Source organism: Bos grunniens, chromosome 6 (genome assembly GCF_055505025.1).
Source record: "Bos grunniens cultivar Pamir isolate PY7600 chromosome 6, Bosgru_T2T1.0, whole genome shotgun sequence".
NCBI classification, from domain to species: Eukaryota; Metazoa; Chordata; class Mammalia; order Artiodactyla; family Bovidae; genus Bos; species Bos grunniens.
In genome coordinates, this window is record NC_141170.1 from 112,176,586 (window position 1) to 112,204,569 (window position 27,984).

The window sequence follows — 27,984 nt, forward strand, 5'->3', positions numbered from 1 at the left end:
TAAACCAATAAGAACTAGAGATATTTCAACAAGGATAATTCTAAACAGAATAATGCTGACAGAGTCACAGGTTTTCAGTGTTTCAAATATATCTAAAAATGTAGTCGTCACTGGAATCTTGGAGTTCCATGAAGTCTCTTTTGGCTGAACTCGCACGCATTCACCCTGGGTATGGATGAGGCAGCAAACCTTTCTTGCTGCAACATCCTCAGTGGAAGTTTTCTCAAAAGGTTATTTCTGTCAAAAAGTTCCCAGAAAGGGCAGTTTTATACCATATATTTTTCTAGTAGTTCTTTGTTTTTTTAGCTTTGGGTTTTTGTTTGTTTGTCTTTGTTTTAAACTATGTCTAATTGTCATTTTGAAAACATCTCCTAAAGAACTAGTGTAAATTTCAAGGAGAAAAGATGTGAACTTCTAAGTTAATCATAAAAACAAAACAAAACAAAACAAAAACCCTCATAAATTGTGGAAAGTTTCACTGCCTTAATTTAAAATTGTAGAGCCATTAATAAAGTGATATTTTGAGGGCTTACTATATGCTAGGTGCCATTCTAAATACTTAACAAATGTTAGCTTTCACAGTCATCACAAAATGCCTAGCATATGAAGAAAGTACCATTATCATGCTATTTTACAGATGAGAAAATACAGTAAAGATAAGGAAATTGTCCAAGTGATGGGGCTGATCAAGACCCAACAGACTCCAGAGCCCTTCTCTAATCAAATCACATGGCTACATTACTGCCCTTGATCACAAAAAGACAAAGTCACTATATATATAAAAGAAGTTGCTCATCAGAGGCAATAAGCTACACCTATCTCAGGAATAACTCAAAACCTTCTAAATCAAAGAAAAGTTGAAAAAGCTTTGGTAGCCCCAAATGATAGACACTTTTGAACAGGTACAAGGGGAGAACTATGGTTTTTATTTCCATCAGACTTTTGGCTTATAACTCAAAAACACTGGGGGAAGCTTAATATTTTGCTTGTTACCATTGATCGGTTCATTTCAGTTCAGTTGCTCAATCGTGTCCAACTCTTTGTGACCCCATGAACTGCAGCACGCCAGGCCTCCCTGTCCATCACCAACTCCTGGAGTTTACTCAAACTCATGTCCACTAAGTTGGTGATGCCATCCAACCATCTCATCCTCTGTTGTCCCCTTCTCCTCCTCCCCTCAATCTTTCCCAGCATCAGGGTCTTTTCAAATGAGTCAGCTCTTCACATCAGGTGGCCAAAGCATTGGAGTCTCACCTTCAACATCAGTTCTTTCAATGGACACTCAGGACTGATCTCCTTTGGGATGGACTGGTTGGATCTCCTTGCAGTCCAAGGGACTCTCAAGAGTCTTCTCCAACACCGTGGTTCAAAAGCATCAATTCTTCAGTACTCAGCTTTCTTTATAGTCCAATTCTCACATCCATACATGACTACTGGAAAAACCATAGCCTTGACTAGACGAACCTTTGCTGACAAAGTAATGTCCCTGCTTTTTAATATGCTATCTAGGTTGGTCATAACTTTCCTTCCAAGGAGTAAGCATCTTTTAATTTCATGGCTGCAATCACCATCTGCAGTGATTTTGGAGCCTAGAAAAATAAAGTCTGGCACTGTTTCCACTGTTTCCCCATCTATTTGCATAAAGTGGTGGCACCAGATGCCATGATCTTAGATTTCTAAATATTGAGCTTTAAGCCAACTTTTTCACTCTCCTCTTTCACTTTCATCAAGAGGCCCTTCTTTGCTTTCTGCCATAACGGTGGTGTCATCTGTATATCTGAGGTTATTGATATTTCTCCTGGAAATCTTGATTCCAGCTTGTGCTTCTTCCAGCCCAGCGTTTCTCATGATGTATTCTGCATAGAAGTTAAATAAGCAGGGTGACAATATATAGCCTTGACATACTCCTTTTCCTATTTGGAACCAGTCTGTTTGCTATTCCATGTCCAATTCTAACTGTTGCTTCCTGACCTGCATACAAGTTTCTCAAGAGGCAGGTCAGGTGGTCTGGTATTCCCATCTCTTTCAGTATTTCCCACAGTTTATTGTGATCCACACAGTCAAAGGCTTTGGCATAGTCAATAAAGCAGAAATAGATGTTTTTCTGGAACTCTCTTGCTTTTTCCATGATCCAGCAGATGTTGGCAATTTGATCTCTGGTTCCTCTGCCTTTTCTAAAACCAGCTTGAACATCTGGAAGTTCATGGTTCACATATTGCGGAAGCCTGGCTTGGAGAATTTTGAGCATTACTTTACTAGCATGTGAGATGAGTACAATTGTGCAATAGTTTGATCATTCTTTGGCATTGCCTTTCTTTGGGATTGGAATGAAAACTGACCGTTTCCAGTCCTGTGGCTACTGCTGAGTTTTCCAAATTTGCTGACATATTGAATGCAGCACTTTCACAGCATCATCATTTAGGATTTGAAATAGGTCACCTGGAATTCTATCACATCCACTAGCTTTGTTTGTAGTGATGCTTTCTAAGTCCCACTTGACTTCACATTCCAGGATGTCTGGCTCTAGGTGAGTGATCACACCATCGTGATTATATGGGTCATGAAGACCTTTTTTGTTTAGTTCTTCTGTGTATTCTTGCCACCTCTTCCTAATATCTTCTGCTTCTGTTAGGTCCATACCATTTCTGTCCTTTATTTAGCTCATCTTTGCATGAAATATTCCCTTGTTATCTCCAATTTTCTTGAAGAGATCTCTAGTCTTTCCCATTCTATTGTTTTCCTCTATTTCTTTGCATTGATCAGTGAGGAAGGCTTTGTTATCTCTCCATGCTATTCTTTGGAACTCTGCAGTCAAATGGGTATATTTTTCCTTTTCTCTTTTGCTTTTTGCTTCTCTTCTTTTCACAGCTATTTGTAAGGCCTCCGCAGATAGCCACTTTGCTTTTTTTACATTTCTTTTTCTTGGGGATGGTCTTGATCCCTGTCTCCTGTACAATGTCATGAACTTCCACCCATAGTTCATCAGGCACTCTGTCTATCAGATCTAGTCCCTTAAATCTATTTCTCACTTCCACTGTATAAGGGATTTGATTTAGGTCATACCTGAATTGTCTAGTGGTTTCTCCCATTTTCTCCAATTTAAGCCTGAATTTGGCAATAAGGAGCTTATTATCTGAGCCACAGTCAGCTCCTGGTCTTATTTTTGCTGACTATTGAATAGAGCTTCTCCATCTTTGGCTGCAAAGAATATAATCAATCTGATTTTGGTGTTGACCATCTGGTAATGTCCATGTGTAGAGTCTTCTCTTGTGTTGTTGGAAGAGGGTGTTTGCTATGACCATTGATGCATTAGACCAAATTCCTCGAATACTCACTTCTAGCCATCATATATTACTGTGTTATTTGCCGAGACATTCCAGGTCTTTGTGACTCCATGGACTGTAGCCCACCAGGCTCCTCTGTCCAGGGAATTCTCTAGGCAAGAATATTGGAATGGGTAGCCACTCTCTTCTCCAGGGGATCTTCCTGACCCAGGGATTGAACCCACATCTTCTGCATTGCAGGCAGATTCATTACCATCTGAGCCACCAAGGAAGCCCAGCTATGCTCATTTATACCAGGTTAATTAAGGGAAAAAAGAATAGTGATGAGAAATTCCTCAAATTTTAGTAATAATAATGCAGAAAAATTGTTTCTACAAATATTTAAAATAATATATAAAAGGCCTAACTTGACTTAGGGGAAGCAAAAGATAAGCATTTCTTAAGTGAAATTCACCTATGATTAGGTGAGGCATACACATAAACACCAAGCATACAGAGACATATTGTAGCAGGTAAGCATGTGGTAAGCCAAAATGCCTGCTGCTGAATTCCAGGAATTGCTAGTTGGGAGACATTAAGCTAATGATAATGATTTAGTGTGTCTGTGTCTCAGTACCCTCTGCTGTGATATGGATAGAATAATAGGTGTATCTCACAAGGTGTGAAGACGAGACAAACCAGTATGTCTGATGTGTATAAAACAGGGCCTGGCACAGAGAAAGCATTCAACATATGTTAGCTACTAATATTCTTGTAAAGGGCACTTGATTAACAATAGGTACTATTTTAAAAACTTCCAAGAAGGAAAACACACACGATAATTAAACATTTGTTTTCCTTGTTCATATGAATCCCAGTTTAAGGAATCTAAAAGAACAAAAATAGAAAAAGCCATGTCTGCATGAATCTGATATGGACACGAAGAATAATCTATCCCCAGGAGTCCAGTGTTCTTGCCTGGAGAATCCCATGGACAGAGAAGCCTGGTAGGTTACAGTCCATGGGGTCGCACAGAGTCGGACCCGACTGAAGCGACTTAGCAGCAGGAACAGCAGGAGTCTTTTACTGGGAGATCTTTGTTTCTTCTCTACTGTTTTCTTTTTACCTAAGCTTTATATTTCTGTGTTCCTCTGTAGTCAGCCTATTGGCCAACTTTTTCTCTTTGTCTTCATCTATTATACTAGAAATGTTGTAGTCATGTACAAAGATGAGACCAGGATTCAAAAAGACTGGTATAATATATATATATTCTTTAAAAAAGAAACAATTTCAGCTTTGAGACTCCACTATAAAGGGACTGTGTTCAGTTCAAAGTACCAATGTTAAAGAAAACAAGTGTGGTGTATGTGGCAATATAGAGAGAATTCTTATGGGGAAATGGTTGTAAATGAACTATATTCTCAAAATAGGATAGCTGGTATCCTGAGCAAGGTTCTAGCAGGATGCGAAAGTGAAAGTTGTTCAGTTGTGTCCAACTCTTTGCGACCCCATGGACTATACATGGAATTCTCCAGGCTAGAATACTGGAGTGCGTAACCATTCGCTTCTCCAAGGGATCTTCCCAACCCAGGGATTGAACCCAGGTCTCCTGCATTGCAGGTGTATTCTTTAGCAGCTGAGCTGCGAGGGAGCCCATCTAGGAGGATAGCTGAAGCTCAGTTAGGTCTACCACACAGAAAGTGGCATCCCAATCCCTGAAGCCACCCAGTTCAGGCCTGCAGCAGTTGAGGCTCTGACAGAATCTGCCTGCCTCCGAAGGTGCAGCAGACAGCTGTTCTTATCCCTCCTCCCCAACCCTGTCTCAGGACAAAGGGTCAGCAACATGGCCTGTTTAGAGTAATTGATCCCCTTGCTTGAGGAGCACGATCAGTTTCCAAAACCGGAAAGAGTGAAACCTCTGTCTAAACAGAGCAGACTCCCAGCTCACAGGGCAAGGGATGAAAAACAGTTCTCAGAAGCTGAGTGACTGATATAGGGAGGAACCTAAAATTCCAGCTGCCTTTAAAACCCAGGGAATTTTTGAGGGTTTTCTATTACTTTAGAATTCTTCTGAGTCAGAACCAGAAGTTGGGACTGATGTAGAAGAGAGAAAGATCACAAGATGAGGTTCTGAAAACTTTATCTGAATCTAAAATATCTTTTGTTTCAAATACAGTTAAATTGACTTAGTTTAGTTTTCCCTTTGTACCCTTTTATTACACTTTTTTCTTAAAAAGTGAAAAATAACAAGGTCTCTTCCTTGCATGGTTTGTGTGTGTGTGTATGTGTGTGTGTGTGTGTGTTTGTGTGCTAGCATATCTCAGACCGATAAAGAAGTATTCATAAAACCATCCTCAAGAGCTAAAAAATCACTATGGAGTAGGCTGGACTGATATAAATAAAATGCTAATTTAAAGTATATCAACCCTTAGCTGGAAGTTTGTTTTTTAATCACATTCAGAGTTTACTGATTGTCTAGCCCACTGGACTACTTGTTAATGCTTATCAGATGGTGCCAATTATAATTCTTCATAGAAACTCAATATGGGCTAAATATATTTTAAATTCTACATTATGAAATATCCATAAAAATGTCACAATTCACTTCGGGTGGTATTACTGAAATTGAGAGCAAAGCAAAATATATCTCGTAGAACTTTTCATTTTACTGTTACATTTCAATTCACCAATTACTACTATTTCCTTTATATACAGTTTTCAGTGTTTGCAAACTATTGCCTTCACAGTCCTAACATACCGTTTCCAACTTTTGTTCCAAGGGGAAAATTAAGATTCCCCTTGCCGCATGGAAATTCTGATTCAGTAGCCCCTAGGTGGGGCCCAGGAATTTGTTTTTGTAACATATACCCTGGATGATACTAATGCTAATAGATTGCGAACCACACTTTAATATCCGTTTTCTAACACGCAAAACACTGAAGTCAACTTTATTCTTTAAAACCCATAAATAGTTTCCAGTTCATTCAGTCTGGGACAGCCAGACTTGTAAACAACACCTGCTCTCCAACGCTCTTGATGTTGTCTGAAGGGTACAGGCCCTGAAGTGCTGCTGATCTTCACGGCTTTATTCTAAAGGCCCAGGAGGTGGCAGCAAATTCCCTTTCTGATCAGAAAGTGCTTCACAGGCAGCCATTCTACAGTCTGTTGCAAATAATTTGCTTTGAACAGTCTTTTAAATTTGTTTTTCAAATAAAAGAATAAACAGGACTTTGAGATGTGATTTTATCTGGCCCTCTGCTTCTCATCAAGTCTCAGAATAAATATTTCTAGGAATAGAATGATACAATTTTATTATCCAGAGAAGAGACTGTACAAAGCTCCTTGGCTGATTTTTCTTATCTCTGGGGAAAAGGATTGTATGACTTCCCTTGGCCGTCGGGCAGTACAGTCTCTTATCTCCAATCAAAAATGTTCTTACTAATAACAAACTGAAATCTCTCTGGCAATAATCAAAACAGTCTTATTTTGGGATCTAGACTAAAGGAGAATTTTGAAGCACTTTGAATGCTAATTAGTTTTTAAAAAGAAAACAAACATGATGGTACAATCTTCAAAACTAAAAAGAAGTTTGTGCACTTTATGGATCACAGGAAAAAAATCCAATATTTTTGTTTAAACTTAAGACAGCCAAATGGTGTGGTGGATTGATAAAACACAAAATCAGTAAAGAGGCTGTTTAGACATTAGAAGAGTGAATGGAACAAAGGAACGGGTAGGCCCACTGAGTTAGCAGCTTTGATCCCAACAAGAGTATTGTTTTCAGGCCTTTGATGCACTACAGTTTATTTCTAAAACTAAAAAGATGGTGATGTGTCTGGAAGCTCTGTATTATGAGATATATGTTTATATATTTACCAGGGGGAGGGGTAAAGACTAAAAGGAGGTAGGAGAGCTGGGTATTGAGCCACTTTGGTATGGATGAGAGAGTAAAGGTCTCCACTGGTGAAAAAGAAAAACAGGTCTAATGAATGGAAGTCATAAGACAGTAAATTTCAGTTTAAGAAAACTTCAAAAACTGCAGAGAAGGAATGGAAAAGGAACTAATATATTAGACATAAAATGTGTTACAGGCCTTAGTATATGTATTTAGTTTAAATTTCACAACACCCTTATTGGGTGGAAATTATCCTCATTTTTTTAATTGATAAGGAAGTCAAAGCTCAGAGAGCTTAAGAAAATAGTCCAAAGTCACTGAGCCAGTAGGGTAGTGGACTCCTTGGCTGAATCCAGGTTTATCTGTGTTCACAGCCTGTGCTTCTCCAATGCAGTGCCTATCAGGTGTGTTGTAAAAGGAACTCCTGTACCTCATGAAAGCATGTCTGCAGGATCCCTAAAATGCTTTCCATCTTTAAGATTTTATAATTTTACATCTAAATAGCTCCTTAAAAAGATTTGGGTTTTTAAGTGTTGTGAATATTTTGATGTAGTTAAGTGTTTTAAAAACCAGGGTCAGTTTAAAACCTGACTAGACAAAATTTGTTTGTTCCTTCTCAATTTAATCCCAGTAGTTGAAGAAAAATAGCTTAAAATTAAAAATGTCATTTTACTAATGAGAGAGTAGGAGGTTAGAGAATAATTTTTCTTTCCTTAAAGCACTGACTAGAGGATTTGCTTTAGCTCCAATGTCTGTAAAATGATTATAATTCTTCCTGACTATTCTTCACACACACACACACACATACTTCCTAAGAAGGGAGCATTCTGAAACTCAGAGACACCTCTAGTCCTAGGGCAGAGGTCAGGCTCCCTTAGGTAAAGTAAGAAAAGGGTTTGTAATACTATAAAGCAAAACTTCTACTACTCTTGGCTAATCATTTCACCTCAATCACTAGATCTCTATCCTTTGCTGTTAGAATGCACATGTTCCAGTTTATAAAATTATGTCACATGTATTGTGCATTCATACAAAAAGCAATCTTTTAAAAGAACCATTTAATATTTATCTTATTTGTTTACTCTTCAACCTCTGTTTTGTCCCTTTTTCCCCCTCAAACTTCTGTAATATTCTACCTACCACTGTCAACTATGGTCAAAATCAAAATCTTATTTTGTGAATGGTGCATAGACATGTAATTGTCAGTGTATTGTAGGGATGAACTGTATTGTCAAACTTCATTTTGTCCTATTAGACTTCATTTTTTGCAAAAAATGCACTGATCTAGACAACCAGTTGGAACATCAAAGCTGGATTTCACCTGGGACTATGTGACCCACAATGAGAAATTGCAAGACCTGCTCCCCCTACCCACACCTCCTTCAGGCTCTGTAAAACGTGAAAGAACTGGGACATGAGTTTCCTCTCAGCTAAAACACACAAAAGTTCCAGCCCAGGTCACTAGCATGTGTGACTTCAGCTCATCAGTGGTCACTTGATCTATTAACTATATGTTAAAAAGGACTTATCTTCATTAGATTTATGAGTATTGAAAGAAGCAAGATTAAGAACAAGGACAGAATTAGGAAACAACCATCAAAACAGGCTTGAGAGTTACTTTTTGACTGGTGTAAGAAATCTTTTTGCAAATAGATAAGCTCTTGGACATTTTTTCCTCCATCCCTTCTCCAGCATTTTTTTTTTTAATGGATAGTTGCATAAGAACTTCAAACATATATCTTACTGAAGGATTTCTTTTCTTCTTCTCTCAATCTCAAATGTGTATTTAAAAGGGCCTAGACATGTTAGTCGGAGAAGGCAATGGCACCCCACTCCAGTACTCTTGCCTGGAAAATCCCATGGACGGAGGAGCCTGATAGGCTGCAGTCCATGGTGTCGCTAAGAGTAGGACACAACTGAGCGACTTCACTATCCCTTTTCACTTTCATGCATTGGAGAAGGAAATGGCAACCCACTCCAGTGTTCTTGCCTGGAGAATCCCAGGGACTGGGGAGCCTGGTGGGCTGCCGTCTCTAGAGTCGCACAGAGTCGGACGCGACTGAAGTGACTTAGCGTAGCATAGACATGTTAGTGGAGAAGGCAATGGCACCCCACTCTAGTACTCTTGCCTGGAAAATCCCATGGACGGAGGAGCCTGGTGAGCTGCAGTCCATGGGGTCGCTAAGAGTCGGACAGGACTGAGCGACTTCACTTTCACTTTTCACTTTCATACATTGGAGAAAGAAATGGCAACCCACTCCAGGGTTCTTGCCTGGAGAATCTCAGGGACGGGGCATCCTGGTGGGCTGCCGTCTCTGGGGTCACACAGAGTCGGACACGACTGAAGGAACTTAGCAGCAGCAGACATGTTAGTACCTCCAGAAGAATTTACCTTTTATATTAGACTAAGACTACACAACCAAAGTGGCTTAGAGGGCTGATGAAATGTTTGTAGCTGATGGGTAAGGCTTGTGTTCTTTCATCTGTACGTTTGCATGAGTCAGTACTGAAAGTGAAACAATTGTTTAGCAGTTGGATAGTCAATAATTTATTAACATCATATCAAATTGAAGGTGAACTTGGGAAATGAAGAGTGGTCAGGGAAATAACAAGGAATGAGATCTTTTGAATAAATGAGTGGTCTACATATAAAAATTTGCTATAGTATTAATATGAAATGTTATGTCTAGATAATTATATATTGCTATTTTGTAAGTGCTTTAAGAAAGCTAAGCCAATAGGAAAAGCTGTAATAACAGCTAATGCCAAAGGCAAAGTTACATATTTGCTCTCTAATTTTGAACATTTGACAAGTAGACAACCATCCTAACACTTTATGAGACATCCCCTTGAACCATTCATGGGATTACATTTATACCCAGGATTAGTATTTTCAAGTAAAGTAAATACTTCCTATTTTGAAGGAAGGTACCTGGACCCTTCTGTTACAACATGTTTCCATATTTCCTGTTTGCATTTGAAAAGCACACCATCAGGGCTATCACTGTACACTCCGCTTTAATCTATTGTCCCCCTTAGTAGTCTTTTATCTGTTCATTTGAAAATCTCACTTTATGCCATTTCTGTGTTTTTAAAATGAAATGACATATATGAAATTACTGTATAAATTCCCTCAAACAAGAAAGATATCATTAAGTAAAAATTCATCACTTGTACCAGAAAGATATGGTTAGGCAATTGAGCAAAATTTTTATCTCCTCTGTACTTAAGAAAACCAGTGGGTGATTTCCCAGATGAAGGCTTATATTTTTTTATTCCCAATTTTAAACATCACTCTGGGCCATGTTTTTGACAAAGGAAACATAAATATGATTTGGTACTAAATCTTAAACTTCCCAGCAAACATTGTATTAAACATTTTCCCCATGGCCCAGAATAAGAATCAAAGCATCCACTAATAAGCTTGGAAACTTAATAGAAAAACAGTTACAAAGATCGAGTAAGTCATTTCCTCATGCTGTATCCTCCACATCCTTATGAAATAATGTCACGTGTTGTGTAGTTGTTGATGTGTCTGTCACTAACATTAAGCAGCTTGATTTTCCAGTTTTATAAATGTAATCAGGAGTTGTTACAGAAGGATTGCTTAAAAATCTGCCAGTGGGAAATCTGGAGTATGTTATCATGCAAAGGGCCCAAGCAAGCTTTTCTCTAGCACCCACATATATCTTAAGAATTCTTAATATCTTAGCTGATAAAATTTTCCTCTGAGAAAGCCAAAGTCATTTTAGTTGGGAAACAAGTTTGCCTAAGTGATATTAGCTCTACTTCAAATAGCAGGCACATAAGCTATGGAAGGCAATGGCACCCCACTCCAGCACGCTTGCCTGGAAAAATCCCATGGATGGAGGAGCCTGGTGGGCCGCAGTCCATGGGGTCACTAGGAGTCGGACACAACTGAGCAACTTCACTTTCACTTTTCACTTTCATGCATTGGAGAAGGAAATGGCAACCCACTCCAGTGTTCTTGCCTGGAGAATCCCAGGGATGGGGGAGCCTGGTGGGCTGCCATCTATGGGGTTGTACAGAGTCGGACACGACTGAAGCGACTTAGCAGCAGCAGCAGAAGCTATAGAAACAATCTCTTATTCCTACTTTCCTTCTAAGGATAAATGCATATTCATGGTAACTTTTCTTTTTGTGAATGACCGAGGGAGGAGATGGTTACCTGGGTTTGTTTCAGGAAAGAAAGGTGTTTAGAATATTATGAACAGCTAAAGGTATATTCACACAGTTAAACACATTTTAAGTGGGTTTGGTAATTTATCATAATTCAAATGAGATATAGTATAAATATTAATTTTATACTAATACAGATGACTATCTTTTATGAAGGGCTTTCTATATACCAGGCACTGATAATTTTTCTCTACAAAACCCTCTCACAAGGTCAAAAATTCATTTATTTTATACAGGATCGACACCTTTATTTATTGTGAAATTCTCTCTAGAAACTGATGAGAGCTGAACTTTTCCTATCATTCATTCTTTTCTATAGTGGAAATCTATATAACTTAAAAAAATTATTTATTTTTAATTGAAGGATAACTGCTTTACAGTATTGTATTGGTTTCTGCCATACATCAGTGTGGATCAGTTATAGGTATACATATGCTCCCTCCCTCTGGAAACTCCCTCCCAGCTCCCACCCTATCCTGTCCCCCTGTTGGCACAGAGCATCAATTTGAGCTCACTGAGCTCGTACAGCAAATTTCCACTGGCTGTCTATTTTACGTATGGTAAGTATGTTTCTATGCTACTCTCTCCACTTGTCCCACCCTCTCCTTCCCAACCTGTGCCCACAAGTCTGTTCTCTATGTCTGTGTCTCCATTTCTGCCCTGCAAATAGGTCCATCAGTAGCATCTTTCTAGATTCCATATATATGCCTTAATATACCATATTTGTTTTTCTCTGACTTACTTCACTCTGTATAATAGGTTCTAGGTTCGTCCACCTCATTGGAACTCATTCAAATTCATTCCTTTTTATAACTGAGTAATATTCCTTTGAATATATGTACCACAACTTCTTTATCCATTCATCTGTTGATGGACATCTAGGTTGCTTTTACAATATTTACAATATTGCTTTCACAATAGTCCTGCTTCTGCTGCTGCTGCTGCTGAGTCATTTCAGTCGTGTCCGACTCTGTGTGACCCCATAGACGGCAGCCCACCAGGCTCCCGAGTCCCTGGGATTCTCCAGGCAAGAACACTGGAGTGGGTTGCCATTTCCTTCTCCAATGCATGAAAGTGAAAAGTGAAAGTGAACAGCTATTGTAAATAGTGCTGTAGTGAACACTGAGGTACATGTGTCTTTTTCAATTATAGTTTTCTCAGGGCCAGTAGTGAGATTGCTGGATCATATGGTAGCTTTATTCCTACTTTTAAAGGAATCTCCCTACTGTTCTCCATAGTGGCTACATTAATTTGCATTCTATAGTGAGGATCTATATAACTGTTATTGTTTAAATCTTTTGAGGAGAAAACTTCAGAAAACCTTTTGATATGTGTTTAAAAGATCTTATTTTTCTGTTCAAAGCAATTGAAGTAGACTTTTATAAAAATATACTTAAGGCTTTTCTCCAAGAATTAAGTAAGGCGTTTCTCCAAAAATTACAAAAAATTAAAATGGCAATTCAGCTACTTAAATAGAACACAGTCTATTTTAGCAGGAGTATTTTTACAGATTATAATTTTTAGAGTGATATACTTCTTTTCTGAGGATGATGGAAAGTCAGAGGGCAAAAACTTCAGTGTAGTAGCATTATATCTTTCCACTAAAAGACTAAATGCCTTAAAACACATTATTTAGATAAAATTTTATTACCTATAGCCTTAATTCTTCAATTTCCCTTTACAAACATGAGCTGTGTGACTTCAAGTAAATCACCTAATTTCTTTGCCTCAGTTTCCTTATTTGCAGAAACTTGGGATTATGGAATTGTTGGGAGGATTAAATGAGTTAATAGACAAAAAATGCTTATTACTGTGACTAGTACATAGTAAAAATTCTACGTGTGCATGCATCGCTTCAGTCATATCTGACTCTGTGCGACCCTATGGATTTTAGCCTGCCAGGCTTTTCTCTCCATGGGATTCTCCAGGCAAGAATACTGGAGTGGGTTGTTATCATTGTTTTTAAGATGAAAGGGACCACAGAAATAAATGCATAGATTCCTGCCTAACATCAGTCTTCAACATTAAGTTAAACGTGGTTATTTTTATTCTTCCATAACAGAAGGTCAAAAAAGTCTGAGAAGTCTATACTTTGGCCCACCCAGAACTTGCAGAGAGATGAGGTCAGTGGTGATGTTTCTGGCTAACCCTGCTGCCTGCATTCTGGCATGAGGGAGGCAGTGGCTGGAACAACAGTATCTGAGGCGTGCGGTGCTAATGCCACTTCAAAGGCAGCTTCCTCCTATTTTTATCCTGGGTCAGCAGGCTGCCTATGCAGTTGCCTCTTGAACAAAAGGTTCTACCAGGTCTCTGACACCTTTTAAGGCCTTGCAGACTCTTCTCACAATAACAGGAATAATCTGTTGTGCTACGTGGTATTTGATTTATAAATACAATCTCTACTCTACCCATAATCTTGAAGCAAGTAGCCAGCATTCTTACCATTTTACAACCAATGAAAGTAAGGCTGGGAGAGGCTGAATCACACGGGTAAAAAGAGGCAAAGGCAGGACTCCTAGGTCAATGTGATGTCCAAATTCACGTTCTTTCCAATACAACATACTGGCTCCTCTTGTCAGTTAGAACTCTTACTCTTTCTCACAAAGAGATTGTCTTCAAATCTAAAATGAAACAATTTTTTAAAAAAGTCTATTGTTTTAGAACCCCAAATTTAATCTGATAGTTTAAGATGAATTAAGATAAATGTTGTTTAGTTGCTAAGTTGTGTCTGACTCTTTTGTGACCCCATGGACTGTAGCCACCAGGCTCCTCTGTCTATGGGATTTCCCAGGCAAGAATATTGGAGCAGGTTACCATTTCCTTCTTCAGGGAATCTTCCCAATCCAGGGATCGAACCCGAGTGTCCTGCTTGGCAGGCAGTTTCTTTACCGCTAAGCCATCTGTACTGGTTTTCTGTACATTCTTAGTAAGCAGACTAATACTGTTGATTTCTATTTAAAGAAATGGACACGCTTCTTCTTCTTCTTTTTTTTTTTTTTTTTCTTTTTTTTGATAAGAGAGAGCTACCACAGAATTCCTCAAAACTCCAGGAAGGAAAGATTTAAGATTCACTTAAGACAGGTCCCAGGAAATAGACACTGTTATTAAGAGACTAGAACAAAAATAACCTTAAAATTCTCCTGACTACCTAACTGTATCTAAATTATCTCAAGGGAGCATTTGTCCTATATTTAAAGATCTCTAGATAAAGGAATTCTATATCCCTATGGAGAACTTCCTTCTGATGTTGACCTGCTTCCACTTTCAGGGAAATTATAAGTGAAGATTCTCTAGAGCTGGAAGAGGCCCTAAGAGATTAGCTAGCTGAAATTGCCATTTCCTATACCTGTTTGCCATCTCAGTGGTAAATTAACTTTTTCCTCTCCAACTCTAACTCATCCCAATTTCCATGATCTTTTTCTTCTTTGGTCTTAACTTTTAAATCTTACAAATAGATTTTGGGCTTTCTTTAGGATTCATGTAATAATTTTCCATGACTCTTCTCATTTAGAGAATCAAAGCAATTTAAAACCCTCACACTTCCACTGACATTAAAGCAAATCATTTATTTAAAGCATGTTAAAATCTTTTACCTGTTTAGAAAATTTGATTTGTCTGTAAATGTTGATTAATCCTATCTATTTGCCAGACATCTTGGTGGGTATGTATTGTGGGTGGCAGAAATGGGTCTATTTGTGTGAAGCCCTCACCATATGTAATTGACAGGTGAGAAGGGCTACATCTTAGGACATGACCAAAAACTTTGGTAAAGATAACCAAATTTCCTGATTATGGCAGTCTGATATAGAAATTGTTCATTCATTTCACAAATGCTTATGAAACATCTACTTGCTAGGCACTGTTCTAGATCAAGGGATGTCTAAATGAGTAAAACAATAACCCCTACTTTGGATGGAGGTAAATTCTAGAGTGGAGAAGCAGATAAACAGAATAATTAAATAAACATTTATTATGTTAGATAGGCATCAGCCTAAGGGTAGAAATAAAGGTGGGAAGGAGGAGAGCGAATCTTGAGGGTGCAAAGAGAGAGAGAGAGTCTGAGAACAGCCAATAGTGATCATATGATATCTGAGCAAGGCCTAAAGAAAATGAAGTAGGGTCATGCTGATACCTGGAATTCTGTGTTTCAGGCAGAGGATCAGCAAGTATAAAGGTCCTGAGACATGAGTGGACCTGATCTGTTCAAGTAACAAAGAGGCCAGTGTGGCTGGAGTAAAGTGGGAGAGACAGAACAGGAGGAGATGAAATCAGATATATAGGAGGTGTGAAATCAGCAGATTCTTTAGGGCCTTGTGGGTCAGTGAAAGAACTTGGAGTTCCCTGTTTTGAAACGAGAAGCCACGACAGAGTTTTAAACAGAGGACAAAGTGACATAATCTGACTTAGGTTTTTAACAAGATAATGTCGACTGCCATATTGAGAATAGACTAAAGGAGAAGGGTGAACCAGGGTAACTAATAAAGCTATATATATACTTATATATGTATATATATACACTTTGTCCTCTGTTTAATACATACATATATATATATATATATATACACACACTACTTATAGCAATAATCCAGGCAAAAGAGTGTGATAGATTAGCTTGCGATGGTACCGATGGAAGTGGTAGGGAATGTTCAGATGCTGTATGTATTTTAAAGCTGACAATTCAGGTGTGGGGTCAACAATCACTGCAAATAGTGATATTTTGACCTGAGCAAATGGAACACTGGCTAATGCCTTGTGCCTTCTTGTATCCATGTGCCCCTTTATGGATCCCTGGTTTGTAGAAAATTTAACTAGTGATTTAAAAGACAAAAGAAATGCCATTTATTCCTGTTGGCTATTATTGGAATCTCTTTATGATAAGGGATATCATGTGTGTTTACTGTTCATATATGTTTAGAGAGAAAGAAGTTCAAGGAGTTGAAATAATATTTGTCATCTGGAGACTCTCTACTGTGCATGTTTAAGCAGGATTTCAGTCAAGACAATTCTTATAGCTTTTAAGGTTTATGGTAAGAAATAGTTTGAACTTCAAAGCATATATCAGTATATCACATTAAACTTCTTTGGCTTCTAGGGCAATTTGCATTGCTTTAGAATTCACTTCTTTGTCCTAGGTAAACCTCAGATGACCTTTCCTTTTTTAAAATGTCAAGTTAAATTGGTTACCAGACTGTGTAACAAGGAAGCTCACTAAGCTACTTCATTAACAAGCTATGTGTATAAGTCAACATCTAATTGACATAAAAGATGGTCCATGTTAAGCGGAGAAAGACCCCCAGCTCCTCTGAGCTTTTCAGCTGACCTGGAAGCAGAGAGCCCTGTGTCTCCCCTTCAGAGAGAGGGAATGCCTCTCAGTGTGATATGTCCCGATGCACTGGTGCCTACTGGTGCTTGTGACAAATGGCAAGATGCCAATATCAATTAATCCAAATTTAAGATTTCAATGTCCCTTTCAAAAATGTCTAAAGTCTCACTCCATTTAGTTTTCTTGGATTCAAATTTCTTTCTTTTTTTTCTCTTGTATACACTGCTTGTTTATTTATTTACTTGCACTTGTTGCTTGTTTTATTTCTTACTTGTTTTTGGCTGCGCTGGGTCTTCTTTGCTGCATACAGGCTTTCTTGAGTTCAGTGAGCGGGGCCACTCTGCAGTTCTGGTGCATGGGCATCTCTTGTTGCAGAGCACAGGCTCTAGGTGCACAGGCTTCTGTACTTGCAGCATGAAGGCTCACAGCTGCAACTTGCTGGCTCCAGGGTATGCAGGCTTCAGGAGTTGCTGCACAGGAGCTCATTAGTTGTGGCTAGTGGGCCTTAAAGCATGCAGTCTTCAGTAACAGAGGTACACAGGCTCAGTAATTGTGGATTCTTATCTACTGCGCCACCAGGGAAGTCCCCCTCCCTTTTTATTTGTTTTATTTTAAAGTCTTTATTGAATTTGTTACAATATTGTTTCTGTCTTATGTTTTTGGGTTTTGGCTGAGAGGTATGTGCTATCTTATCTTCCTGACAAGGGAGTAAATGTGAATCCCACGCGCTGTGCGCTGGAAGGCAATGTCTTAACCACTGGACCACCAGGGAAGGCCCTCAAATCTTTTTTTTTGAAAAAAATTTTTTTTCTAAACAATTTCATTGCAAACATAGTGCCAGATGTATTTGATTAAGAAACCTCATATGAGACTGCCTGGGTTCAACTCCCGCTACACCAGAACTTATTAGCTTTCTACCCTCAGGGAACTTACTTACCCTCTCTAAGTGTCACTGTCCTCATCTGGAAAACAGGGATTTTAAAAGTGCCTACTTCATGGGGTTATATGAAGGACTGTATGAAATATCCACATAAAGCAATTAAGCATCACCACTGGGCACACAGTAAGTGATCTACTAGTGGTGGCTATTATTAAAGGCAGAGGTAGGAAAACACTTCGTTCCAGTTTATTCTTTTGATGGAAATATGTAACATCAGGTGATTCGTGAGTTCAGTGCAAACGCTCACAGCCTTCACTTCACATTATATTGGACCAGCTAAAGAATGACATATACCTTATGATTCAACACTTAAATGACACACTACTTTAAGTACATACAGATTACTGTTAATAAGTCCAATATTAACTATGTGACCTGCCAGAGGACACAGCAATTTGGTCAGTTTGAACAATATCTTCATTGGTTTGCTTCTGGCGATTGTTTATTTAAGTATATCTACTTAAGGAGATCAAGATAGTATCTTTGCATTAGCTTTATCTAACAAACTAGGAAAAGAAGAATGTAGAAAACTTGAGAGAATGAATACCATCGATGTAATTTCCCCTTAGTTGGAAAAGTGAAGAATAGTATAAGGACAGGGAAGGGTTCCAAGTGAATGGAAGTAACTGGGAATATATGAAGGGATGACTGGATAGGAGTGTAAGTAGACGCACTCTATGGTATTGTGATCAATGGAGTAAAGTTACGGGAGGCAAAGTTTGCCTCAATGTAGGGAAGACATTCTCAACACTTAGAGCTTAAAGACTGTCTGAGATGGCCTGGAAACTAGTGAGCTCCCTTCTCTAGAGCAAGGCCTGGGTGAGGTAAAAGGTTTCAACTCAAGACTATTTGATGTTACTAGGAAAACAAACAAACAAACACACATATCATTTTATTTTTAGCCTATATTTCATTTAAAAAAGAAAATAATAACTATACTCTCTAATGAAATGATAATATTATATAATAGGATATTAAAAGTGGAAGTTTCCCCCTAGGCCCTCCAATACAAGAGATGCTGCACATTGAAGTGAGATTCCAGATAAACACAGACTTTACAGAGAAAACAGTAGACATGAGTGTCCCCGCTGTGCTCAAAGATTAACAAACCACTGCCACAATTCTTGAACCCCTTAGTCAGCTCCAGGTTATTAAAGGGGGTCAGAGTCTGGCAGGAAGAAAGGATTTTGTGAGGAGGAATTCTGGAACTCTGTAGATCACGGTGTGTGTTTAGAGTAGATGAAGTTGGGGGACCCTGCTCTCTCACCTCCAGCCTTGTGAGAAACAGATTTAAAGTGACTTCTTAAAGGACTTTGTATAAGATGTCAGCATGAGGATGGATGGGAGGTCAGAGTGGGCTGGGGTCTGATTCCCTCCCAGGATATCTATAGAGTGAGAGATGGTCTGAAAAACTGTTTTGGAAAAGAATTGGGAAATTTGCTGCTGAATTCCCAAGGGCAAATGATGTGATTGTTTCCCATGGACCAGAGAAGGGCAGAAGTAAGGCAGAGTTGGATGGAGTCATCCTGGGGCCTGTCCAAGGCTGAAAACAGACCCTAGTAGCTACAAGCTTTCTAGGGGTTGTAGATTGAGTTACAAATTAACTCTAGAATTGAGATGAACTGACATTAATAGAGGACTACAGACAAGATGTCCCCAGTGATAGGGATCTTCAAATATCCCTTTGAAGCTTTCTTCTCTGTGCCTCCCTGGCTCTGAGAGTGAAAAGCCAGAATATGATGTTACTATATAAAGTAAAAAAAAAAAAAATTCTGCTCTTTTTTGTTCTCCATCCTTGCACTTTCACCTCAGGGTAAAAGTCAGGCTTAGCAAGCTGGGAGAGGAAGAGGAGGAAAGCATGAAGAAGCTAAACACATTGCCTTCCCTGAAGGAAGGTGATCCTTCTAAAATGAGCCCTAGCTAGGGAAGGAGAAGAGATTTACCTCTAAGAGGAGACTGAAATTTGTTATTCCAGTGGCTGTAATATTATAAGTTGAAATATAATGGTTTGAGTAACTTAAGATGATGATGGTCTAATCCTAAAAGGAAGTCAAATATCACAGGACCTAAGTTTTGATCCAGCAGTGGTGAAAAAATTTCTTTTATTACAAAATAGATTTCTTAATCTAATCCAGTTTAGATTAATAATAAAATAATTTTATGGTAAAAAAATTAAAGTGTAGTAGGAGACAAAAAGAAGCATTTTGATGACAATTTAACATATTAAGCACTCTCATATCAAAATTTTAAATTCTTTTGATAATAATACAATCCAAGGTAGAAATTCCAATCCAGGATCTAACCCATGATATGCTAGGATTCTTCCATCAGAAATCCAAACTCCAAAATAGAAGAAACACTTCTGTTATTTTCAGGTGCCTTTGGTCATTTCTGGCTCAGGACGGATCACGTGGCTTCATTCCCCCAGCCAAGCAGAGAACAGTATGAGCCTCAGGACAGAGACTGACAGAGGAAATAGCACCAAAGAACAAGATGTGAAAATGGCTTTGGGGAAATAGGTTAGAATTAGGGGTTTGGGTGCAGGCAAAAACTAGAGGCCTGAAATATTTTTGGAATAAACAGAAACAACAATGTGCCTAAAGAACTATTTGTTTATACCACAGGTGCATTTCTAACCTAAGACAATTTGTAATTTTATTCTATTGTTAGCACTTAAAGGAGCATGAAGTCACATTTGGCAGACTGAGGAGTATGTAGAAGAGCAACAGTCATTTTGTTCATCGAGGTCACTGCACTCTTCCTTCACAGCACTGCTGCTATATTTAGCATATGTCTATTCTATAAGATTTTTCTTTTTTTTTTTCGTAAACTCAGTGTTATTTTCTCTTCAGAAAACTTTGAGTTACTCTTTCAATATTATACTTCAAAGTTTTGTTCTTTCCCTCCACATTCAACTGATTAATGTTTTTGCCTTAGCTGAAGAACAATCCCTGATGTCTTTGTTATTAGAATATCATTCAACAATGTTTTTAACTTTTGCATTTCTGTTAAGATTCCATTCTTCTGAAGATTTGTGACTAAGTGGGTAGAAGAAGACCAGAAAATAACTTTCTCTCTTTCATCCAGTGTTTTGCATGCCCTATCACTGAGCTGCATGCATTCACATTGTACCCCATAATTTGAAATATATTGACAATTATTTCCTTTTCCAGTTATTAGCCAGTGATGGTAGTAACCCTTATGTATGTTCAGGAACTCTTTTATTTCTGTGAAGACTTGGATCCTTTTATTGCCATCCTTTGCTGCTGCTGCTGCTGCTGCTGCTAAGTCACTTCAGTCGTGTCTGACTCTGTGGGACCCCATAGACGGCAGCCCACCAGGCTCCGCCGTCCCTGGGATTCTCCAGGCAAGAACACTGGAGTGGGTTGCCATTTCCTTCTCCAAGGCATGAAAGTGAAAAGTGAAAGTGAAGTCTCCCAGTCCTGTCCAACTCTACATAACCCCATGGACTGCAGCCCACCAGGCTCCTCCATCCATGGGGTTTTCCAGGCAAGAGTACTGGAGTGGGGTGCCATTGCCTTCTCCATGCCATCCTTTAAGTCTCTATTATTTTAAAGATCTGACTAAAGAAGCTGCTATATCTGATGGAAAACAGGTATCACTGGAATGTGAAAAATGCCCCAGCGACTCTCTAGATCAATGTTCTCTTTCTTCCAGAGATAAGGACAAACGGAGACATAGACACAACTGAGCTAATTTCTCTTTATCATACGGAAGGTTGGGTATGTGTGTGTTAGTTGTTCAGTTGTGTCGATTCTTGCAACCCCATGGACTGTAGCTCACCAGGCTCCTTTGTCCATGGGATTCTCCAGGCAAGAATACTGGAGTGGGTTGTCATGGTCTTCTCCAGGGGATCTTCCCAACCCAGGGATAGAACCTGTGACTCACGTTTCCTGCTTTGGCAGGTGTGTTCCTTACTACTAATGCTACCTGGGAAGCCCTTATCATACTGAATGTTAATACTTCTTAATGTACAAAACCATTGGTCCTGTCAAAACAGGTAATGAGTCTCTTCTCTAAACTGATCTCTGATTGACTAATTCACAACTGCAGAGCTAAAAACAGTACTGGATTGTGTGCTTCCTGAGAACATGGACTTTATCTGAAGCATCTTTGTATATTGAGTTCACAGGAAAATGCCTAGAAATACTAGGAATAAAATTTTTGTTAAATGAATGAAACAAATGCATTAATAATATGGAATAGAAAGCAAATCCTTAAATAGTAACTTATTAGATCTAGGTTAAGAGAAGGAGATTAATGAAAACAAGTTTTTGCTAGGAGTTTTTTTTTGGGGGGGTGAGGTGGGTAGGGGCATGCCCTGTGGCTTGTGGGATCTTAGTTCCCCGACCAGGTATAAAACCTGGGGCCCCCACAATGAAAGCACCAAGTCCTAACCACTAGACTGCCAGGGAATTCTCCATTATTATTAAAGCTTCAATGATTAAAAAGACATAATCAAGATCCATTATATTGACTCTCTTATTCTTTATATGCAAAGCAACATTGAACCACCTACCTTTGTGTGCCTAATGGAACAACAACAACAACAAAAAAACCCGAACATTTAAATCTGAGATATTTTGTCCAAATCTAGGTGTTGCTATTCATTTTAAATTTAAGAACTTGATATAGAAAGAAAATATATTGAAACCATTTATGGAATTTGAACACATTTTAAAGCATGGAAATACTTTTTGTTCAAGAAACACAATGTCATGATACTCCCAAGTTGATTCATTTCTTTTAAGTGTGTCTTTGCTACTTTTTGCCAGGAGTTTTCCTAAGAGTCTCAAGCAAATGGGAATATGTAAGGAAGTAATGTATATAATCAGACTTCAAGGTCCCTGGAAATAGAGAATGAGTAAAAGCTTTCACTAAGTTGTATTTCATGATATTAGACAAACTGAACATTTAGCACACACAAGGGAATGTTTCAGGGACACACACTTTCAAAGAAATAAGGAATATAATATGCATAAAAGGAACCAAAGCACAAATGAAACAAGTGGCTGAACTCTTTCCTTCAGAGACACAGGCAATATACTACACTCAGGAAATAAAGATCCACATGATCTTCACCAGTATATACATAGAACTTGGCTGGAAAAATGTCATCTGCTCCATCAAACGGGAAATATTAAATAAGACAAAAATAAGACAAAATATTAAAAGTCACTTGGAAAAAGTACAAAGCCCAGTAGAACATGGTCTGTTTCTAGAGTTATTTATATATTTATGCTTATTCGGTATTAGAAAAACAGGACTAGAATGAGGGTGGGCTGTAGATGTAGGTACGAATATGAAGAGGGTAGACAGGAGTAAGAGTGGCCCCAGTGATAACAGAGTGCTTGCAATGGTGGTGGTGCCTAAGAAAGACGGTAGCAATTGGAGCTATGGGTTCAGAAAAGCAGAGCAAGGAGGTCCTAAAGGAAGGTCAAGTCCCAGACCAGCACTAATAATACACCAGACAGAGGCAGCCTATTTTGGCTTTAATAATAAGCATTGTAGGGATTTGTTGATTTTTATAGTGCTTAGTAATGGTGTGGAGAATGCTTTGGAGTAGTAGCCAATCAGCATAAACCAAAATGAATGAGATATATTAACATTTTCATTATTTCTAGCAGACTGGACGCTCTCTTTCTCTTCCTGGAAGACCAGTCCCACCTGCCATCTCTGCAACATCTCCTTGGTTATACCAGCCTGCTTACAGCTACACTAGCAAGCCAACGGATGGGCTCGAGGAAGCAAAGAAGAGACTGACTCCTTGGGAAGCAGCAGCCAAGTCTCCCCTTGGCTTAGTGGATGAGGCCTTCAGACCCAGAAACATTCAGGAATCCATTGTGGCAAATGTGGTCTCAGCAGCTCGTAGAAAGGTGCTTCCAGGGCAGTCTGAGGAATGGAATGCAAGACTGTCCTATGTCCCTCAAACCCAGAAGACCAGTGTGGGCTCATTTGCAAAGCAAGAGTATAATGTTGCATCCCTACCCAATTATAGTATGCCCAACTCCCAGTATGGTTCACAGGCACCACATGCATATTACAGGCAGCCTTCCAGAAACGATTCTGAAATAATGTCCATGGAGACCAGGTCTGATTATTGTCTCTCCATAACCAACTGCAACTATAACCCACACCCGAGGGGATGGAGACGTCAAACATGAAGTTAGCAGAACTGGTCATATGCCACCTAGATTTTTTTTTTATGTTTCTTTGCAGTCTTTTCCACTTTTCTAATAGTTTAGAATCACTTTTGATCTTGGCTTGTTCTCATAGGTCATTTATCTGTGTGTGTATGCACATTGGAGTGTAAATCACTTCCTTCTCTGCAGATGCATAGAGAATTTCTTTAAAGAACTCATTTCCTGTGCTGATGACACAGAAATTCCATTTATTTCATTAATATGGAGAATTTAGGCAACTAAACGCTTCTCAATTAAAATGAAATTAACTATGTTCTTGTATGTGCCTTAGTCCAGGGTGGAATTAATGAAACATGGTATGCTAACTGATATTAGCAGTAACAGCAAGGACTATAACATTGGAGAAGTTTCCAATGGTAGTATAAGCAATAATTATATAAAAAGAATTTCCTTGGTGTTATTTTAAACATTTCTTTGAAATATATTTTAAAATCTATAACATTCATATTTGGTTTTTGGAATTGAGACAAAGACATTCTCAGAAAGAAATAAATATTTGAGAGTAAGACAATTATACATTTCAGTTGGACTTCTGAGGTAAGTGGTGTAATATGTGGGGAATAGAAGATGTAGGTATAGGATTTATTTTTAATCTATTTAAAGGCAGGGGCCTGAGACAGGAATAGACTCTGGGTTCAGGTGTCCTCACTTGTGAGATGAGAAGGTCAGATTATTTAATCTCCTCGATGCTTAACAGCTCTGATATTCTGAACTGAGTTTCTCTCATTTGTAAAATGATCTTTGATGCATTATTCATTTTTGTTGCTCATCATATAAATATCAAACTAAGTTTAAGAGTGGATTAGGTCATTGGTGTCACAACACGTATCATTAAAGGTTCAAGAGGAATTGTTGGGCAGCAGGGTTTGAGCTATGTGTTACATGAGTGAGGGCTGATGAGAAGAAAAAAAGCTATTAATGGATTAAAGGAAGTGGTAGATGGATGTGTCTGTTATTATACAACTGTAGGTCATGAACATTTATTTAATTACAGAAAGCATGCCACAGAAGCCTATGCAACAAGTGGTGCTTCTTTAGAAAAGCATCATTAGGATGTTCAAAGGAAGTTAAACAGTTGCTTGGACAACTCCATGACCCATGCCTGGTTAGCATGACCATGAGACAATCAGTTAAACATCTGCTCCTCACTGTCACACCCACAAAGGATTAAACACAAGGAAATTCAAAGTACTTTACATCATAAACAAGTATGAGAATATTTAAAAAATAAAAACATCTTGAGTGTTCAAAACATTCTTAGGTTTCTAAATATGATTATTTTGCTTTGTTTTACTTTTTTGACTCTTGAATTTATTATTATGATCGTCTCTTTCACAGAATAATACTTTTTAAAAACTGCCAGGATACAAGTACTCCGTTATTTGGAAACAAAAAAAAAAGCTGAAGAAATCACAGTAAGTTCTACTATTAATAGAATCACCCAGATACTAATTTGTTCAATTATTAAGAAAAGTAGAGTACTTCATAGAAATTTGAATTATATCTCAAATTAGAAGATATAATTATGGGTTCCTAAAGAGTTCCTATGGAATTATAAAAAATAATGCCTGGTATATTGGTTAATCTGTCAGCAATTCTCAGGAATCCCCACATAAAAATTCTTGTGGTGGTTCATTTAAACTAGATGTCAATGTTTTAAGATGTGTAGAATTTAGCAGAAGGAATTTCGTACAAGATCATATCCTATTTTGTTGTTTTCTTTTATAAATGCTAGCGGTTATTTCCTTCATTCCTTAGATTTTAGATACTTCAGTTCCAGAGGCTGATATATAATACATTATATTATTCACTAAAATTTTCACTAGACTCAAAATAGAGAGATGCAGACATTTTAAACTTAAATATTATTATGAAACAGACAGGTCCCCCTTTGCATGCACTAGATCAAAACAATCATTGTATTAAGCTATCTGAATTTATTCCAGACATCAACAACAAAAAAAAGAAAATATAACACATGGCAGGAAAGTTGTACATTTTTCATTCACAGGGAAGTTAATGTCTCATTTTTATTAGAAGTCAATATTTCAGGGACTCATACGTTGCAGATATAATTCTGAAAAAAAAAAGTGCGTTGTCAAATCATCACAAAATGTATGGGTATTTATCTCCAGTTTTCACAAAAGTAGTAAAGTTATATTGCTTACATTCAAGCTAATGTTTGAGCTAAGGCTGCCGTGCTGACATCTGATTCCTGCTGAGAAAACCTAGATAACTACTGTTCTCACAAAAATAAAATCAGTTTGGGACTTCCCTGGCAGTCCAGTGGTTTGAGACTCCGCAACTCCACTGTGAGGGGCATGGATTCCACCCCTGGTCTGGGAATTAAGATCCTACATGCTGCACAGACCAGCCAAAATAAAAACAAATAAATAAAATTGGTTTGTCTTATATTCCAAATAATACTATTTTCAGAGAAGAGCTTGCATGTGTGCTAAATTGCTTCAGTCGTGTCTGACTCTCTGCGACGCTATGGACTGAAGCCTGCCAGGCTCCTCTGTCCATGGGGATTCTCCAGGCAAGAATACTGGAGTGGGTTGCTATGCCCTCCTCCAGGGGATCTTCCCCACCCAGGGATCCATCCCGCATCTTTTAAGTCTCCTGCATTGGCAGGCAGGTTCTTTACCACTAGTGCCACCTGCTTTGTAAATATATACCACATGTGTTGTTGTAAGACATTTTTCTACTAGTAGAAATCACAGAGGTAGAAACAGTTCTGTGCTATCATGATTAAAAAGCATTCTCTTGAAGTACACTAATTTGGCACCTCTTTCCATCTTCAGTTTAAAAATATAATTGCATGTGTGTGAAATATCTGTTATTGAGATGATTTAAATACTGTTTGTATTTTGAATTTTAAAACTACATGATTCTAGTCCATTTATCTCTGAATATATCTCATGTTTTGGCCTCATCACTCATATTGGAAAGGGCTACACTGTTAGGGCTCAAGCATACACATATATACATTAATGAATTGAAACTTTGGATAAAAAATATATCAAATAGGCTCGTTATTATAATTAGAGAGGACCTGTAGAAATGTTTGTAAAAGAAAGTAGATTTTCACATTTGATTTTTTTTCAAAGTAGTAGTATTTACACTATCCACACATCTACTAAAATAGACTATGTTCTCCTGCTTATTAGCTTAACATTTCTACCTTTGTTTATACCAAAAGACTGTATTTGAAAGATGCATACTGAAAATCAAAATTGTATAAGTAATAAAAATTAACTTGAAAATCAATTTAAAGAGCCTTTTCATTTTTCCTTATTAGAAAATTCTTTTGAAATAGTCTTCACCCCAAAGATTTAATCTTATCTAGTACATATTTTAAAATTTTAGTTTCTACAGTATCAGCTTCCAGGCACATTAAAAGAATTTCATGCTGATTGGCAACATTTTAACTGTAACATTTAAAAACTTAAAAAACAACTTACCTGAAAATATGATCAGTTTCACATGTAAGTTGAGAGGTTTTAGATCCATATTTTCATATTATAGTATTATTCTTAATTTAATATTACTCTGTATTAATTCTTTCTTTCATAATATTGAAAAATCAGTCCTAAGCAAAAGCATAGCTAGTGGTAATATGACTTGATAAAGTATTGGCTGAATTTCTAAAACCACCCTGGACTCAGAGAGTCTACCATGTTTGTCATTCCACTGCTTCTGATCACTTATTCTCTGCAGACTGCCCCATGACTGACCTTGATTAAACTGAACGCTTCATCATAATAAAGCGTATTTAAGTAAAACTTTTAAAAAATGACTTGGATCTTCTTACATACTATTAAAACCATCAGCTGGAATGTGAGCTCCCTGGTCAGTGCGACCATGCAGCACAGCTTTTTGATATTTCTTGTTAAAAATTATGAATAAAATGACTCTCTTGGCAATCTGATAAAAAATAGTTTTAAAGAAATTGAAATATTCCCTAAATATGAGTACCATCTTAAAGATTTGAAAAACTTAAGAGATAGTTAGCACCATACTGTCTGTCAACTTAAAGAAAAACACACAACATAGAGTTGTGAGTTTAAGCTTTATTCAGGGTCTTACTGAGGACGACAGCCTGGGAGACAGTCTCTCAGTAGCTCTGAGAAACTGCT

At 38.0% G+C, this 27,984-nt stretch overlaps 2 protein-coding genes across 27 annotated transcripts in view; one reads left to right on the plus strand and one right to left on the minus strand.

The window, feature by feature from the left end:
* The window catches only part of SYNPO2 (synaptopodin 2), a 204,459-nt gene extending 177,344 nt beyond the window's left edge, over window positions 1–27,115 (plus strand). Inside the window, exon 5 of one of the 2 annotated variants that reach the window (XM_086407250.1) lies at window positions 23,270–27,115. In XM_086407250.1, coding sequence (XP_086263376.1) covers window positions 23,270–23,806 — 537 coding nt within the window. In that variant the 3' untranslated portion in view covers window positions 23,807–27,115. Of the gene's footprint in view, window positions 1–23,266 lie in introns of both variants that reach the window. The other variant, XM_086407249.1, reaches the window with a different exon arrangement.
* The window catches only part of LOC147371216 (uncharacterized), a 360,632-nt gene that overhangs the window by 176,785 nt on the left and 155,863 nt on the right, over window positions 1–27,984 (minus strand). For 7 of the 25 annotated variants that reach the window (XR_015165992.1, XR_015165990.1, XR_015165994.1 and 4 more), the window contains exon 4: window positions 13,801–13,979. The exons of the other annotated variants lie outside the window; for them this stretch is intronic. The gene's annotated coding sequence lies outside the window, so the exon portion shown is untranslated. The remainder of the gene's footprint in view (window positions 1–13,800; window positions 13,980–27,984) is intronic. 25 annotated transcript variants of the gene reach the window in all.